A 14,560-nucleotide genomic window follows, 5' to 3' on the forward strand; every position below is an offset into this window, starting at 1 on the left:
AATTGAAATCAAATCACCTTCCCAACTTGGGCTGAGCCACAATCGATGACCAGAGAGGAGCTGCTGCAGCAGATGGATGAGGTAGATCCAGAAGGGATAGGATGTGGGTCACAGGTTCTAGGACTCTGAGCCCTCCCCCAATCACTGGTTTCTCCTCTCTATACAAATTACAAGGTCATTGTTATTTAGAATTGGTAGAAACCTTAGAGAACATCCAATTCAACCAGTTTCTGGGAGCTGAAGCAAGCATGCCTATTGTATGCTGAAAAAGATATGAAAATAAAGAAAACCTTTGTTCTCAAAAAGTTTACAATCTATTAGAATGATGAGCCTATAAATGATAAGGAAAATAATGTGATAAATGAAGAGAACTCCTGTGGTGCTATAAGAGATGAGGAGAAAGAATACTTCATGCTGGAGGGATCAGGGAAATTCACATAAGTGAAGTGGTACTTTTGAACAAAAGTTATCCGGAGATGAGGAATAGCTTGTTCCATTTAAGATAAGAATGGGGTGTGGGCAGGAGGAGAAGCAACAAGGAGCAATCCAGTTTTGAAGGAAATGTACATGGAAGGGAGTTGTATGAGCTAAGGGTAAAATATCAGACTGGAGACAAAATGTGAATGTCCTTGAGTGCTAGGATAGGGAATTTATAGACAACAGCAAGTCAATGAAGGTTTTTTTAATCAGCATGACTGCAGCAGACATGATCAGAGCATTAATGACGCCCTTTATCCTTTATGAATTTGGAACCCGAAGACAACGAATTGGGAGTTCTTAATCTTTATTGTGTCATGGACCTCTTTGGAGGTCTGGTGGAGTCTTTCTCAGAATAACTTTTTTTTTTAATTCATAATTGAAGGAAATGCTAAATTTTCCTTAGTAAAAATAAAGATGTAATGTTTTTTGTCTATCCAAGTTTTGTGAACTCCAAGATTAGGAGTTCATACGTTAGAAGTTTAAGTACTTGGTAAACCTTTAAAAGCTTAATAATTCTGCCTGATATTATTCGTACAGGTGAGGTAAAGAATCACAGAATATTAGAGGTCAGATATCATCTAGTCCAATCTCCTTGTCAAGATGAGGAAACTGACGACCAGCCAGCCAGGAGAAAGAACTGGCCTGTCGTCGCATAGCAAATGAGTTGGAGGGCAAAATGCAAACTACAGAGTGGGTCTGTTAGCTGGTCAGGCGTTCGTAGATGCCCGGGGGTAGGCGTCCGATACTCTGATTAGCACCAAGGAACCTCCCACTCCACACTGTTCCACCGAAGGAGTTGCTTGGAGGTGAGAATCAAAGCCGACACCATTCAAACCCCGCCTTCCTCTGTTACCAAACGGTCTTGGTGAGCTTGGGGTTAGGAGGAGGGCTGCTTAGACCCCGCACTCTCCCCCTCCCCGTGCCAAAAATGTGCCAAAGGGAAACAGGAGGGGCCTCAGCAGTCGCTGGAGTGCCAGGGAGGAGCTGAAGGAGCGAGGTGACTGGTGCAATGTCTGAAAGCAATCGATGCCCTGGCCTGAGCTGCAGTGCTGAAAAGCCTCAGTCCCGGAGAAGCTGAGCCCGTCAGATCTTAGAAGGGAGGAGGAGGGGCGGGGCGGGGCGGGGCAGGACTGGACTGGAAGGGTCCGGTTAACTGAGATACTGGGGACTTTGTCTGGTACTTGCTCCCCGTCGGGTACTGCGGAGTTGTTGGGGGAAATTACCTAAGGAATCCAGACATTCGCGTCTCCTTGGGGTCAGAGTTAAAAGGGACCTGGGAGTGCGGGTGTGTGGGGCTGTGAGAGTTCTAGGGGAGTTTCTCGTCTATGGGACAGGGGGCGGGCTGATTTGGAAGAGGGAGTGGTGGCGTTAGGTGTCCCGGCAAAGAAAACCAAATCCTTGATAACCTAATCCGGACTTTCTCTGTGGTTCAGCCTGTCCGACCCAGGAGACACCTGTCCCTGTCCCCTCTTTCTCTCCCTCCTCCCATCCCCTGCCCCCAGTTAAAGACTAGATTTGGGGGACGGGAACAGGTTCCTTCTATCTTTCCTTCCCCATTCTGGCCCATGCCAACTCCAGGAAAAGGTGCAAAGTGGGACCCTGGCCCCTTGGCGTTGCGGAACCAGGAGGGGGAGGGGGGCTGCGAGGGGCGGGGCGGACGGGCTGGGAGCTCCAGGCCCCCTCCCTCCGCCCCCCTGACGTCAGCCCCCAGGCTGCTGCGAGCTGGCTCACTTGGCTTTAGCTCTCCCGCCGGGAACCATGGACCTGACCAGGCTGCTCTGCACTCTTCTGCTAACCGCCTGCTGCTGCCGTCGCTCGGCTGGTGAGTTCTCCAGGAGACCCCGCGAAGCAGGGGACTGGCTGGACCGGGGGGCTTCGGGCGGAGCTGGGGGCCTGGCATTTGGACACGCGACACCCTTCGTGTGCCCCATCCCGGAGGCGCCAGACGCCTCGTGCCGCCTGAGAGTGGTGCTCCAACTGCAGCTGAAGAGCGCTGCAGGTTTCTGGAGTCCCAGGATGGGATCCTGATTGGGAAGGAGGGGCGGGGGGCAGGCCACCGCTGAGTCGGGAAGGAGTGCTGGAGCGGGTCGGGAGCCTTGTGCGACTGTGGTGGGGAGTGCATCTCCCCCATATACTCGCCTTAACGGGGGGGTTCCTGGGGGAGGCAGCCAGGAGCCTGCCTTTGCCCCTTCCCCCCCAAATCCTGAATGAAGTAACGGCCTCTTTCGAGGGATGGCGGTTTTCCTAGCTGGGATGGGGGAGAGCCGCCGGAGCCGGAGCCCCTCCTCCTGTGTGTGGGTTTTTGGTTTTTTTTTTAGCCCGGGCAGAGGGCCAAGTTGGAGGTGAGGTGGGGAGGGGGGAAGGGCGATCGGGACTCCCCTCCCGCCCTGGGCGTTGGCAGAATTACCAGCCGAGAGGAGAAGGGCATCTGAAGCCTCCTGCCTAGGCTGGGGAGAAAGGACAGGAGGGCTCAGGTACTGAAGCCAAGGCAAGGCCCCCCCCAGGGCCCGAGGAAGTCCAGACTCCTAGACTCACAGAGCAGCTTTGCTTCCATACTCTTTTCATCCCTGAGCAGGGAGCTGGGCACACCAGGGTCCCCTCTGCCCTTGTATGGCCCGGAATAGAGCTACAAATGTTTCTTTTGGCTTTGGCTCCCCAGGGCCCTGCCCCAGTCAGGCTGGGGGGTGGAGGATGAAGGGGCAGTACCCAGTTCTCTGGCCTTGTTCCCAGTGCAGTCCCAGGGGTCCCTGGCGCCGACTCCCAGACTAGGTTTATTTCTGGGGAAAGAGCTAAAATGGGCTTTGAGCTCTGAAGTGTGTTCAGCTGACCCAAGCCAACTCTCTCATAAGAAAAGAAACTGAGGCACATCAATTGGGCTTCTGCTTCTCTTTAATGATGGGGCAACCCCTCAGGCTCTACACCTGTGCCTGGTACCCACCCACCACCATGGTATCCCAGATCATGGGCTGGAGTGTCAGGAAGCAGACCCAAACTTCCCTAAGTACAGCCCAGGCCAGAGGACTGGTGACATCACCAGCCTGAAGGGGATGGCAGTGCAGGCTCCAACAACTGGTACCAGTGACATCATCCTGGGAAGGGGCAGAAACAGGGATGGAGGTGCAGAATTCTGGGGTTCACTGCCCTACCACCTCATGTTCTTAATGTAAGTGTGCCTGGGATGTTAGGTAGTGACAGATGAAGGAAGCAAGAGCGTATGCCCCATATGGAGTGATATGCTCCAGGCCCAGGGCATTTCCCTGGTAAAGGAAGAGACTACAGACCATTTGGGGAGAGGGCACATAGGCCCGAGCACCTTCCCTTTACCTCTGAGAGGGTGGCATACAAAGAATGGCTGTATGTGTTGCCCCCACCCTCCCCAAACAGACAAATGCCTGACATTCCCACAGCCTGAACTCACCCAGAAGGCTGAAGGGAGTGCTTCTTCTTGGCCCCAAGCCAGAGCTGCCCCTCTCCCTTCCCCTGCTGTCTGGCTTCTGGAGATGTCTAACTTCATCTCCAGGCCTCCACCCTAACTAAGAAGGTGCCTCTAGGACCCAACTATCCCTGACTCCAGTCCAATGAGGGCCTAGTAGCCTGAGATGGGAGGAAACCCAGCCAAGGGAGGGAAGGAGTTGAGAGAAGACAGGGCCAGGGTCAGACCCCATCTCTCAAGGAGGCAAGAGAACAGCTGTTAGTGAACAAGGTGGGGGTGGGGAGAGGCTGATGGGAAAACAGCTGGAGCAGGGAACAGCTGCTTGGGTAGGGGCTCCTAATAACATTTCTCCCTCTCCCCTTGCACATACATCCATGTTCACCATCCCACTCTAGGAGTGCCTGATGAAGTGGAGCCCAAACCAGAAATACTAGAGTTTCAAGTGGGAGACAACGCCCATCTTAACTGTGACAGCTCCCTGCCCATTGACAACCTCAGCCATGTCGATTGGTTTTTTGTGAGTGCATAGACACTTGGGGGCAAAAAGGGAGAGACAGGGTGAGGGGAAGTCTGGGCATTGACATTGCCAAAGGTTAAGAGGAAATAGATGATACTTCTACTCCCAAGGAGTCTTCATTCATTCTTTCCTCCATCCCTTAGAAACACAAGGATCAACGTATTCACATCTTCCAAGTGCGCCGGGGTCAGGGCCAGCCTGATCCTGGTGAGTACCAACACCGACTCACCCTTCTGGATGGGGCCAACCTGTCTCTGGCACGTGTTACCCCCAAAGATGAGCGTATCTTCATCTGCCAGGTCAAAGGCCTTACCTCCCGTACCCAGGAGAAATATATCCAGCTCCAAATTTATAGTGAGTGCTTCCATCCATTCTTATCAGCATGTTCTGCCCCTCTTGCCACTGTCTTGGGTTCCCATAGCACTGTCTCTTCTCCTTTGTATGTCTATGTGGTTCTTCTGTTCTGTTCCCACTTCTACATGCCTGTCTACTGCCCCTCACTCACTTCTCTGGTCAATCTTACAGAAGCTCCCAAGGAGCCCACAATCCAAGCCAGCACTTCTGGAATCTCTGTGATCAACAGGGACCCTCAGGAGGTAAGAAATGCAAAGGCATAGGAACTAGTGAGACAGGATTCAGTAGTTAGGGGTCCAGGAATAATCAAATTTGGCATCTTTCTTTCCAGGTTGCCACCTGCAATGGGGAAGATGGATACCCAATCCCTCATGTCACCTGGTATAAAAACCGGAGCCCCCTGAAAGAAGACAAGAATCGTGAGTAACCAATATGCCCTTTGTCCACCTGGCCACTGCCTACCTATGAAGAGACCCTTTGCTGTGCCAGCCACCTATTCCCATTTCTCTTATCGTCCTTGGAGTGAATGTTGCCCATCCTGCAACCATGACACGATGTGGGTATCAGATGCATCAGTAGCAGACTTTTTAAGGCAGAAAATAGCACTAGCTGCATAGTGTCCCTAGTCAGGGACAGAGGTAGACAATGGCAGTGTGGTTCATTTAGGAGAGAAGGGGAGAAGTGAATAAATGCTTGAGGCTGCACCCTTCTCTTCCTTTACCCACCCTTTTCAGGGATCAGAATTACAGAACAACGAACCAAAGAGTCAAGTGGGCTTTACACCGTGAAAAGTACTCTGTGGGCACAGCTGGATAAAGAGGACAAGGAGGCCCTCTTTTACTGTGAGCTCAGCTACCGGCTTCCTGGGGGCGACCACATGAAAGAATCCAAGGAGGTCAATGTCACTGTCTACTGTGAGTCCTGTTCCTCCCCTTAGATGGGTCATTCTGCATTTGTGCTTGTGGAGGGGCAAGATCATGCCAGAGCCAGGCAGCTATTATTTCTTCTTCCCCTTTTCCCAGTTCAGCGTGTGCATGCATGCGTGCATGTGCACACACACATACACACACACACACACACTCACACTCACACACTCCACCTCCCATTGCATAGGAAGCTGGTGCTAAGTTTTACCTATAACCATCATCTTCCTCCCAGAAGTGGATGGTCAGGTTCCATGAAACTGATTGCCACCCCTTGTATCCATCTAGACCCAATGGAGAAGGTGTGGCTAGAGGTGATGCCAAATAGGCTGCTGAAAGAGGGAGACAAGGTCGAGCTCAAGTGCTTGTCAGATGGCAACCCTCCACCACATTTCACAATCCGAAAGCAGGTGAAGAAGGCATGGTGGCCTGAACAAGACACCAGGCAATCCGGGGCAGGTCGGGGAATCGTGATAGAAAGCTAGTGTTTTCTGACATCAGGCTATCTCTCTCTTTACCCTCCCCCTGCCCTATTTCACCCCCAGGACCCTATCAGTCTCAGTTGGCTTGAGGTAGAAAACATAAGTGATGGAGTCCTCATCCTGGAGCAAGCCCAGAGGCATCACAGTGGATTGTATGAGTGCTCAGGTCTGGACTTTGATACTGGAATAGAGAACACTGACCAGCGGCAACTCTTGGTGAACTGTAAGAGGGCCTGATGCTGAAGGGGAAAGGGGGGTCATGGGAATGTGAAACCTTAAGCCTGGTGAGGGAGGGTGTGGCGGGTTGAACTACACAAGTCCGAACACTATTGGCTGTGCCTCCAGATGTGTCCAATGTCCGAGTGCAACCCAAGGCTCCAGTGATGTCAGAGGGCAGCAGCCTGAAACTCAGCTGTTCTGCAGAGAGCTCCCAACCCGTGGTATTCCATTGGGAGAGAGAAAAGGTATCTGAGCAAGATAGGGAGGTCTACGATAGGAGGGTATGACAGGATGAAAAAAGGCAAGTGCACTAACTTCCCCTCTCTGAACTTTCTCATCTAGACCAGGGAGGTGTTGAAGAATGGATCTGTATTGCATCTGACTAACTTGACTAGGGAGGCTGGAGGAGGCTACCTCTGTGTGGCATCTGTACCCACAGTGCCCGGCCTGAAACATACACAGCTGGTTAATGTTACCATTAACGGTGAGGTGCTTTTGGGGTGGGGATAACCTCACTTTCATGTTTTGTTGTCTTACTGGGTCTTTTCTCAGCTCATGCTATCTTCCTGCTGAAATGTGCTCTCGCTATGGACAGGAACCCCTAACCCTGCCCAGGTGGAAAGGGACTGAGGCTAGGAAAATTTTTCCAGGTAAAGCAGGCAAACAGATCTTAGGACACCTGGCTCTACTCCACCCTTCCCCTGTCTCCTAGGGTCCCCATGGGTGATGGCAAAAGAAGCACACATGTGGGTAAAAGAGAATGAAGTGGTGAACCTGACATGTGAGGTGTCAGGACAACCCAAGCCCACCATCTCCTGGAGTGTCAATGGAACGGTGAGAGGGGGTTACTACCTTTAACCCCAATGGGTTCTTCCTACCCATTAAATACCCACAACCTGACCTTCTAGCCTCTACTACCCAGGACCTGAGATTCCCTCTTACCATACTTCCTTCTCTTCACTCCTCACCCCATTGTCCATCTGATGACTTGGGACCATTTCTTGGGCAGGTCCATGAACATGAAAAGGATTTTCAGACTGTCCTGAGTACTTTGAAAGTCCAAGTGATTCCAGAACTGCTAGAGAAGGGTGCTGTATGCCAGGCGTCCAATTCCCTGGGAAGCAACAAGACTACCATCTTTCTGGAGCTGGGTAAGGTCTTCTGTTGTTGGTAGATGAGAGGAAGCCCTGATGAAGCATTACCTCTTCCAATATTTTTAACCTACTTCTCTTCCTTCCAGTCAACTTAACCACCTTCACTGTCACTACCACTGGGAACACTACCAGCAGTCAGAGCACCACCACCAGCAGTCCTTCTTCTGCCAAAGCCAACAGCACCTCCACTGGTAAGTAGGGCCCAACAGGCAGAGTAGCAAAGGGTAGGGCTGGGAGAGAAGTGCTCACTCACTCACCGTACTAACTCCCCTCTTCCTTCCTGTGCACACCCCAGGAGACCCAGTCAAGAAAGGTAAGTGTTGCCTTACTTCCCTTCCCTGCTTCTGCTGTGTGAATTGTGGGCCTGAGCTGAGAGGGAAGAGGAAAAGAGGAAAGGGGGGAAACTAATCACAGACAGTGAATGGCTATGTGTTTGGGTAGCAGGAACCAAGCAAGAGAGCAAGGGAGTGGTCATTGTGGCGGTCATCGTCTGCATCCTGCTGCTGGCTGTGTTGGGTGCTGTCCTTTATTTCCTCTATAAGAAGGGCAAGATGCCTTGTGGGCGATCAGGCAAACAGGAAATGTAAGAATAATGCTCCCTCATGCCAGCCTGCTTGCTGCCAAGGATTGGCCCCTGTCTGCTCCTGTGCTGAAGGGGAGATGTGGGGGATGGGGAGAAAATACATGCTTCATTGCCCACCATCCCAGCTTCCATTGATCACACCTCCCAATCCCATTTCCCTCTGAACTGTTCCTGGAGGACCAGAGTCCACTTCAGCTCACCTCCCCATGTTGCCCATAACACTCAGTATTTCAGCCCTTGCTCCCTTGTGCCCCTCATTGTCAACTTCTCCCTCCCTCCCCCCAGCACACTGCCCCTGGCTCGTAAGAATGAAATTGTAGTTGAAGTTAAGTCAGATAAGCTCCCAGAAGAGATGGGCCTCCTGCAGGGAAACAACGGTGACAAGAGAGCGCCAAAAGACCAGGTAGGAGGCAACTTTCCTGGCAAATGCCTGGCTTGGCTCTATCTTGCTAGAGACCAGGGAAGGGGCCTAACTGGTCCTTCCCACCTCCCAACCCCCAACCCAAATATACTCTCCCTGGTCTTCATGAAACAGAGGCAAACCTGCTTCAGTCTTTTTGGTACTGTTCACAGGTATCAGGCTGAGGCTAGGGGTGAGGAGAGGTTTTGCCTATTAACAGCAATGAGAATCTGAATTAGGAAGACAGTAGAGGCCTTCTCTCACAACTGTTTGTTGCCATGTCTCTGGTCCTAGGTCATTAGGTGGGAAATAGAAGTTGTTTTGCTTTTTACAAAATTTACATGTGGAGCATTTTTTTTTACTATGCCCAGCCATGGGGACTTAATTTGTGGACAGTTTTTTTCTTTTCCCCCCATTCTTCCTCACCTCTGCTGCTTCTGTTAGGGGCTGCATCTGGTTCACCAGCTTCTGCATCACTCTCTTCTCCCTACCCACTGCTGCCTCTTACCCCTGGGCCAAAGGATTCCCAAATCCTACTCTCACTTCTGTTCTCCACCCATTTTCAGGTAGAGAAATACATCGATCTAAGGCACTAGCCCAAAGAACATCCCGTGATGCTTTCTCCTTCCCTATGTGGGACAGCTTCTGCTCTTTTTCACCCTTCCACCATCACCTGGGATGACTTTGAGTCGATGGAAATGGCTTTTCTATGTCCTGGCTCACCTGCGGAACCCACTGTAGAAGCCAAGGAAATGGGAAGAAACCAGGTTGCATCATTTTGTCACGTTTACCTAGCCTTGGGAACGGGGACATTATTTCCTCTCTAAGGGGCCTGAGTGGAGTTCATATGCCCAGCAGAGGCCTTATGGTTCCAGGAAATCCTTTCTTTGATGCAAGGACGTTGTAGCTTCCCAGCTCTCACACGTGTGGTGTCTTCTAACTATGTTCTTCTCTCAATAGCTGGAGTGAGTGGTCCCATTTTTGCTGGTTTCTTGGCTAGCTGACAGGTTTTTCAGGTAGCCTTGATACCTAATACAGTGGTATCAATTTGTGGGAGTCATTGTGCCCCAAAATCAAAATCCCTGTCACACGTTGCTCATATCAGCTCTGGAGGGAGCGATCTCTGAAAGCCACTGACAACAGTATTGTTGCTCAAACTGTCCCCTCCCCACTTTGGGGTTTCTCATGGTTTCCTACAGAAAGGCAGATAGGAATATCCTTCGTTCTCCACTCAGAAAAGTGAAGAGGAAACTATTGCTCCACCCTCAGTATGATGTGAGCTTTCAAGTTTCTTGTCACAGGGTGGGAGGAGGCAGAACAGAAACAGTTTCTCTCTGTGAAACTAAATGGCCCTTAGAATCGGGGATTTAATCTGTGGCTTTATTAGCACTATAGTATCAGTTGAGAAGCACACATCCTAGGATATGGACCCAATAAAGGTGAATGGTACTTGGAAGTAAGAAATGGAATCTGGCCTACATATACATATATATATACACACACACATATATATATGTATGTATGTATATATATGTATGTATATATGTATTTCTGTTGGGATGTGTGTAAATTTACAAATTTGTTTCAAGATTTATATACATATATATCTATATAGATATATATAGGTATGTGAAAAATAAAGTTGAACTACCCTCAAAGTTGCTCTGCTTCTAATCCCTTATTTAACTCTAGCACATAGGAACCAGGAGCTTCTAGGGTTGGGAAAGGGCCAAAAGGCCCATATATCAGATGCTTTGAAGCTGCTCAAAGAGAACTCTTCTTTTAAGCAAGTGGCATTGTGATCTACCCAAGGAAACACAGAAATCACTTTTCATTGGGAAGCCTCTGCTCTTAAAATGGGAAGGTGTGGTGTTGGGAGACTACCAGCAGCCCTGCCAGCCTCTCCTCCCCTCCCGTTCTTTTCCCCTTCTGAGCACTTGAGAGTTTCCCTCAAATACTGCAGTACTCAGTGTGTCAAAGGAGCTGGCCCAGATGCCTGGCACCCTGTTTGCCTCCTGTATCTCCAAAGTGCCTGGACAGCAAGTCTGCTACAACAAAAGGAACTTTATTTAAAAATAATTTTTTACAGACATGGGTGCATGGAAAAGCTCTTTAGTTGGCTATGTATGGGAATGAAAAATAATTAATAAATAACATTAGTATAACAGACCTCTAAACATTAACAATGCATTGGCAAACAAAGTGGACTTAACCCAAAATGAATCTTAAAGCTCTGCTAATTATTTTCTGCAAGAATATTTACCTTCTGTTTCTTTACAGGTGAGAAGTGATTAAATACTGCTAATATAAACTTTATATTAAGGACACATACTTTTTAAAATAGTCCATGAAAATCTTGTCTGAGTTTTTTTTAAACACTGATATACAAACTGGGATTCTTCATTCTGAAGAGAGAAAGTTACTGGTTCCTCTCTCCAGCCCCACCCATATAAAGAATTTTGAAATGAGAAATAAGTATGAATAAAAAAAAATAACCTTGCTATCTCCCAATCCTTTTGTTAGTTACAAGTAGGGAGAAAACAAAGGGAATAAAATAGATAAAATACCATCAAGTAGAGAACAACCATTTTCTTTGCTTGAAACCAAAACTTATGGCAGTGACACTGAGGCTCTGTGAGGGGCAAGGAGAGGAAGTGATCTGTGGCTGCCTCAGACTCTCTCCCTGGAAGTCTGCCCTGTGGAGGCACTGACTATTTCATGCTTAGTTGGACACCTTCACCTGCGGAGAAGACCAACGTGTCAGGAAAGGCAGGAGGCTTCTAATTGTACATGGAATATCTGACGACTACTCTGGTAACATGGAAATTTCTACCTGCCTCTCTTCTCTGGCTAACACCTCCATTGTAACTAAATGACTCGAACCATCCCAGTGATCCTGGGACACAAAGATTACTCTTCCAACTAAGTGCTGCGACAGAGACAAAAGGGCAACAAAGTTACCACTTTCAGAGTTTCAATCTGTCCTCTCTCCAGCTATAGATAAGTACTCCCTTCCTTGGTAACTTTCTTCTCTCTAGGGACTAATGAAACGGGTGAGATAGGGCTGGGGAAAGACTCTAGGATTTCCACAGTAAGTTCTTAATATGTAACTAGGGATTTGGTGCTCCCATAGAAAGGCACAAGACATTTGGTTTTTTTCAGTGTGTGAGAAATGAATAATTTTTAAATAAAGAAAAAATATCTTTCAGTTAAAGTCTTGTTGTATAAGAGACCCAGGTCATCACAGAACCAGTGACAGGAATAATCACAGCTGCCCCTTGTTCCTCTTTCCACGTCTTTAAGCAGAAGGCTAGGGTTTTCCTTCAAGGATAAGATTATCAACTACTTCACCTCACGCTGAAGGCTAAGAAAGCATCTCTGCTAGCTGGCAGTGTGTCTGCAGGCCTTTCCACCGAGGCAGCTGAACAAAGGAGGGGCTGTCCACAGGAGAGAGGGCATGTGTTCTATACCCAGCCACAGCAGCCCCAATCCCAGAGATTCCAGCCAGCCTCTGGTATGCTGGCCACACAACAGGGTCAGAGGTGGACCAGCAAGAGGGAACCAGTACATGTGATGCATTAACATATGTGAAACCATAATACTTGGGTCAGAACAGAGGGGTCACAGTTGGCCTCACTCTAGTTTCAAGAAAAGTCCACAGGGCTTACAGGCAGTAATGCTCACTCCCATAAGCAGTGCTTCCCTGTCATTTCCAACTCTGTTTCTGAGGGTGGAGAGGAAATGAGATGAGTTTGCTGTGGAGTGACTCTTTGCATTTCTTCCTGGGCTTATGAAAGAACATGGGCCCAATCAGAACTAGGCTAAGTTGTGCAAATGCCAAATCAGTAAGCAGGAGTTCTTAGCTTGGCCAGGTACAAGCAGGTGGAGTGGTTAGACACATTTTTTTTTCAAGTACACTACTGACAGGTAGGGACAAAAGGCCTCCTAACAACTGCCTCTCCAGTAGCTGGTTCTGTAGCATGACATTTCCTTTCAGATTTCCACTGGTTCCATCTACATAGTACAGCACCTTCACCTCTCCTCCCTTCTCTGCCCTGTTTTATGCCAATTCCTGGGACCAAAAGGCACTGGGGAGATTCCTCAATATTTTAACCCGGATAGAGCCAGACTTTGTTCACTAGTAAGATAGGGTCCAGTCCAGCTGATCAAATGTATCACTCTCCTCAAAACCATGTGCCTAAAATGTATGATATCTTTTGAGTAATTATCACATTGTCTTCTGTGTATACATAAAATGACCAGCAGTTAATTGGTTAACTAAGTTTGCCAATTCCCCCCAGAAAGACTACATGGAATTAGTAAGAGCAAAAAAGCAGTGAAGTAATATAATGAGGAAACATTTTAAGTTCATAAAATGGAGTTATTTTATGAGGTATTCTATTAAGAGGGGCTTACTGAGAACAGTTTCCAAACTTTCCATCAAATTCATATTCGTATAATTGTCAAAACTTCAAGACATTTAAATGCTATTACAAAGTGGTTTCTATTACACTTAAAATAGGTGACCTGAGAATATATAGTCATATACCCTCCTCTCCCTTCAAACCTGAGACAGGTTGAGGAAAGAGCTGGAAAAACTCAGAACAACAGTGAAATGACAAAGGGCTGTGTAGACAGGAGGAAGAGAAAGATCTCAGAGGGCTGATCAGAAACCACACCTCACACTTTCTTTGCTGACCCCTTCATGTAGACCTCATAAAGAAGGGAGTTGAATGAGGACACAGGTTTGAAATTCCTCCACACCTTAGGGACAGGAACTCTGTGACATATTAAATTGTATGTTGCAAGGAGACTTGTACATACTGCATTCAAAGAAGTAGTGCATAAATATTTTAGGTTTAGTCAGACTTTAGGATAACTATCTAAAGTCAAACCTGAGGCAGGGTGGTCTCGTGGAATCGTGTTATTAAAACAACCTTTGGCCTCTAGAGGAAGTGTCAGAGAAGTCTGACACTTCAGAAACCAATCAACAAGCATTATTAAATACCTATACTGTGCTTGGCATTAGAGATACACAAGTGAGAGTAACTGATTAAGTTGGAGAAATTTTACTATCAGATTCTCTAGGGGAAATCAACAAATTCAATAAAATATCAAGACATAAAGAATACTCTGGAGACAACAAACCTAAAGGATAATGGAGAAGAGCATGGAGCTGACAAATAGAATGCAACAGTTATCATGGATGACTTGCATGTAAAAAAGGGTTTAAAAGATATTACCCAGGAAATGTGTAATCAGAAAAGATGAGTAGATCATCATGTAGAAAAAGTGAGCAATAACAGAGAGTCTGAGTGTCACAATGATACATACAAAATATTAAGACCTACTAGAGGAGGACCTCCAATAGATTGAGTAGATATTCCAACAAAGACAAAAACTGATCATATGAGAAGGTGGGTTTCAATTTGCACTCCTGAAGGGAAAGCACGCAGATAAGTGAGAACAATTCACTGAAAGATTGTATAACACAGTAAGGGTTAAAGAGAAATTCCTGCTGGGTTATAACTTTAGTCGGAACAGATCCAGGGGAAGGAAAGAAGTTTGAATGAAACCATTATGAATAAAAAAATAAAACAAATCTGACCTATTTTAGGGTTAAACTATTTTAAGTACTTCTGCTGAGATCTCCAACAAAAGCAACAAAATTGCAAACAAGAATCATGATCTGGATTTCTAGAATCCAGAATGGGGAGAAGAGTCTACATTTTAATACTACAGGAACTTGTTCATCACAGTCATTCTATCTAAGTTCTGTTGATTCTTTTTATTTCTTATGACAACTTCACCTAGTTAATTTCTTATTTTGGTCATTCTATTTTTTCCTCCCTCTTCTTTTTAATCAGGTTTGGTAAGTTTTCTCAAAGAACTAGCTTTAGTTTTGTTAATTCTATAATTTGAACTTTTAAATTTTCTAATGTATCTATTTCTCATCTAATTGTCAAAACTTCTTCACCTGCCTTACTTTGGGTTTGTTAATTTTCTAATTGTATT

General features: G+C 47.3%; 1 protein-coding gene across 8 annotated transcripts; it reads left to right on the plus strand.

Annotated features, from left to right (window-relative positions):
• Nucleotides 1-1,716: 1,716 nt before the first annotated feature.
• On the plus strand, nucleotides 1,717-10,203 carry MCAM (melanoma cell adhesion molecule). 8 transcript variants are annotated; one of them, XM_072612966.1, is made up of 18 exons: nucleotides 1,717-1,735; nucleotides 2,222-2,302; nucleotides 4,309-4,430; nucleotides 4,574-4,784; nucleotides 4,956-5,026; nucleotides 5,116-5,203; nucleotides 5,519-5,698; nucleotides 5,996-6,117; nucleotides 6,253-6,412; nucleotides 6,535-6,653; nucleotides 6,751-6,892; nucleotides 7,121-7,242; nucleotides 7,418-7,559; nucleotides 7,649-7,753; nucleotides 7,858-7,875; nucleotides 8,004-8,145; nucleotides 8,431-8,548; nucleotides 9,112-10,203. In XM_072612966.1, exons 2-18 carry the CDS (start codon nucleotides 2,239-2,241, stop codon nucleotides 9,139-9,141), a joined length of 1,956 nt encoding a protein of 651 aa, XP_072469067.1. In that variant the 5' UTR covers nucleotides 1,717-1,735; nucleotides 2,222-2,238; the 3' UTR covers nucleotides 9,142-10,203. The 8 variants fall into 8 exon arrangements, with proteins under 8 accessions (XP_072469067.1, XP_072469072.1, XP_072469066.1 ...); XM_072612965.1 differs by lacking the exon at nucleotides 1,717-1,735 and having other exon boundaries at nucleotides 2,117-2,302; XM_072612967.1 differs by lacking the exon at nucleotides 1,717-1,735 and having other exon boundaries at nucleotides 2,117-2,302; nucleotides 8,007-8,145.
• Nucleotides 10,204-14,560: the final 4,357 nt, after the last annotated feature.

Source organism: Notamacropus eugenii, chromosome 5 (assembly GCF_028372415.1).
Source record: "Notamacropus eugenii isolate mMacEug1 chromosome 5, mMacEug1.pri_v2, whole genome shotgun sequence".
In the NCBI taxonomy this organism is placed as follows: domain Eukaryota; kingdom Metazoa; phylum Chordata; class Mammalia; order Diprotodontia; family Macropodidae; genus Notamacropus; species Notamacropus eugenii.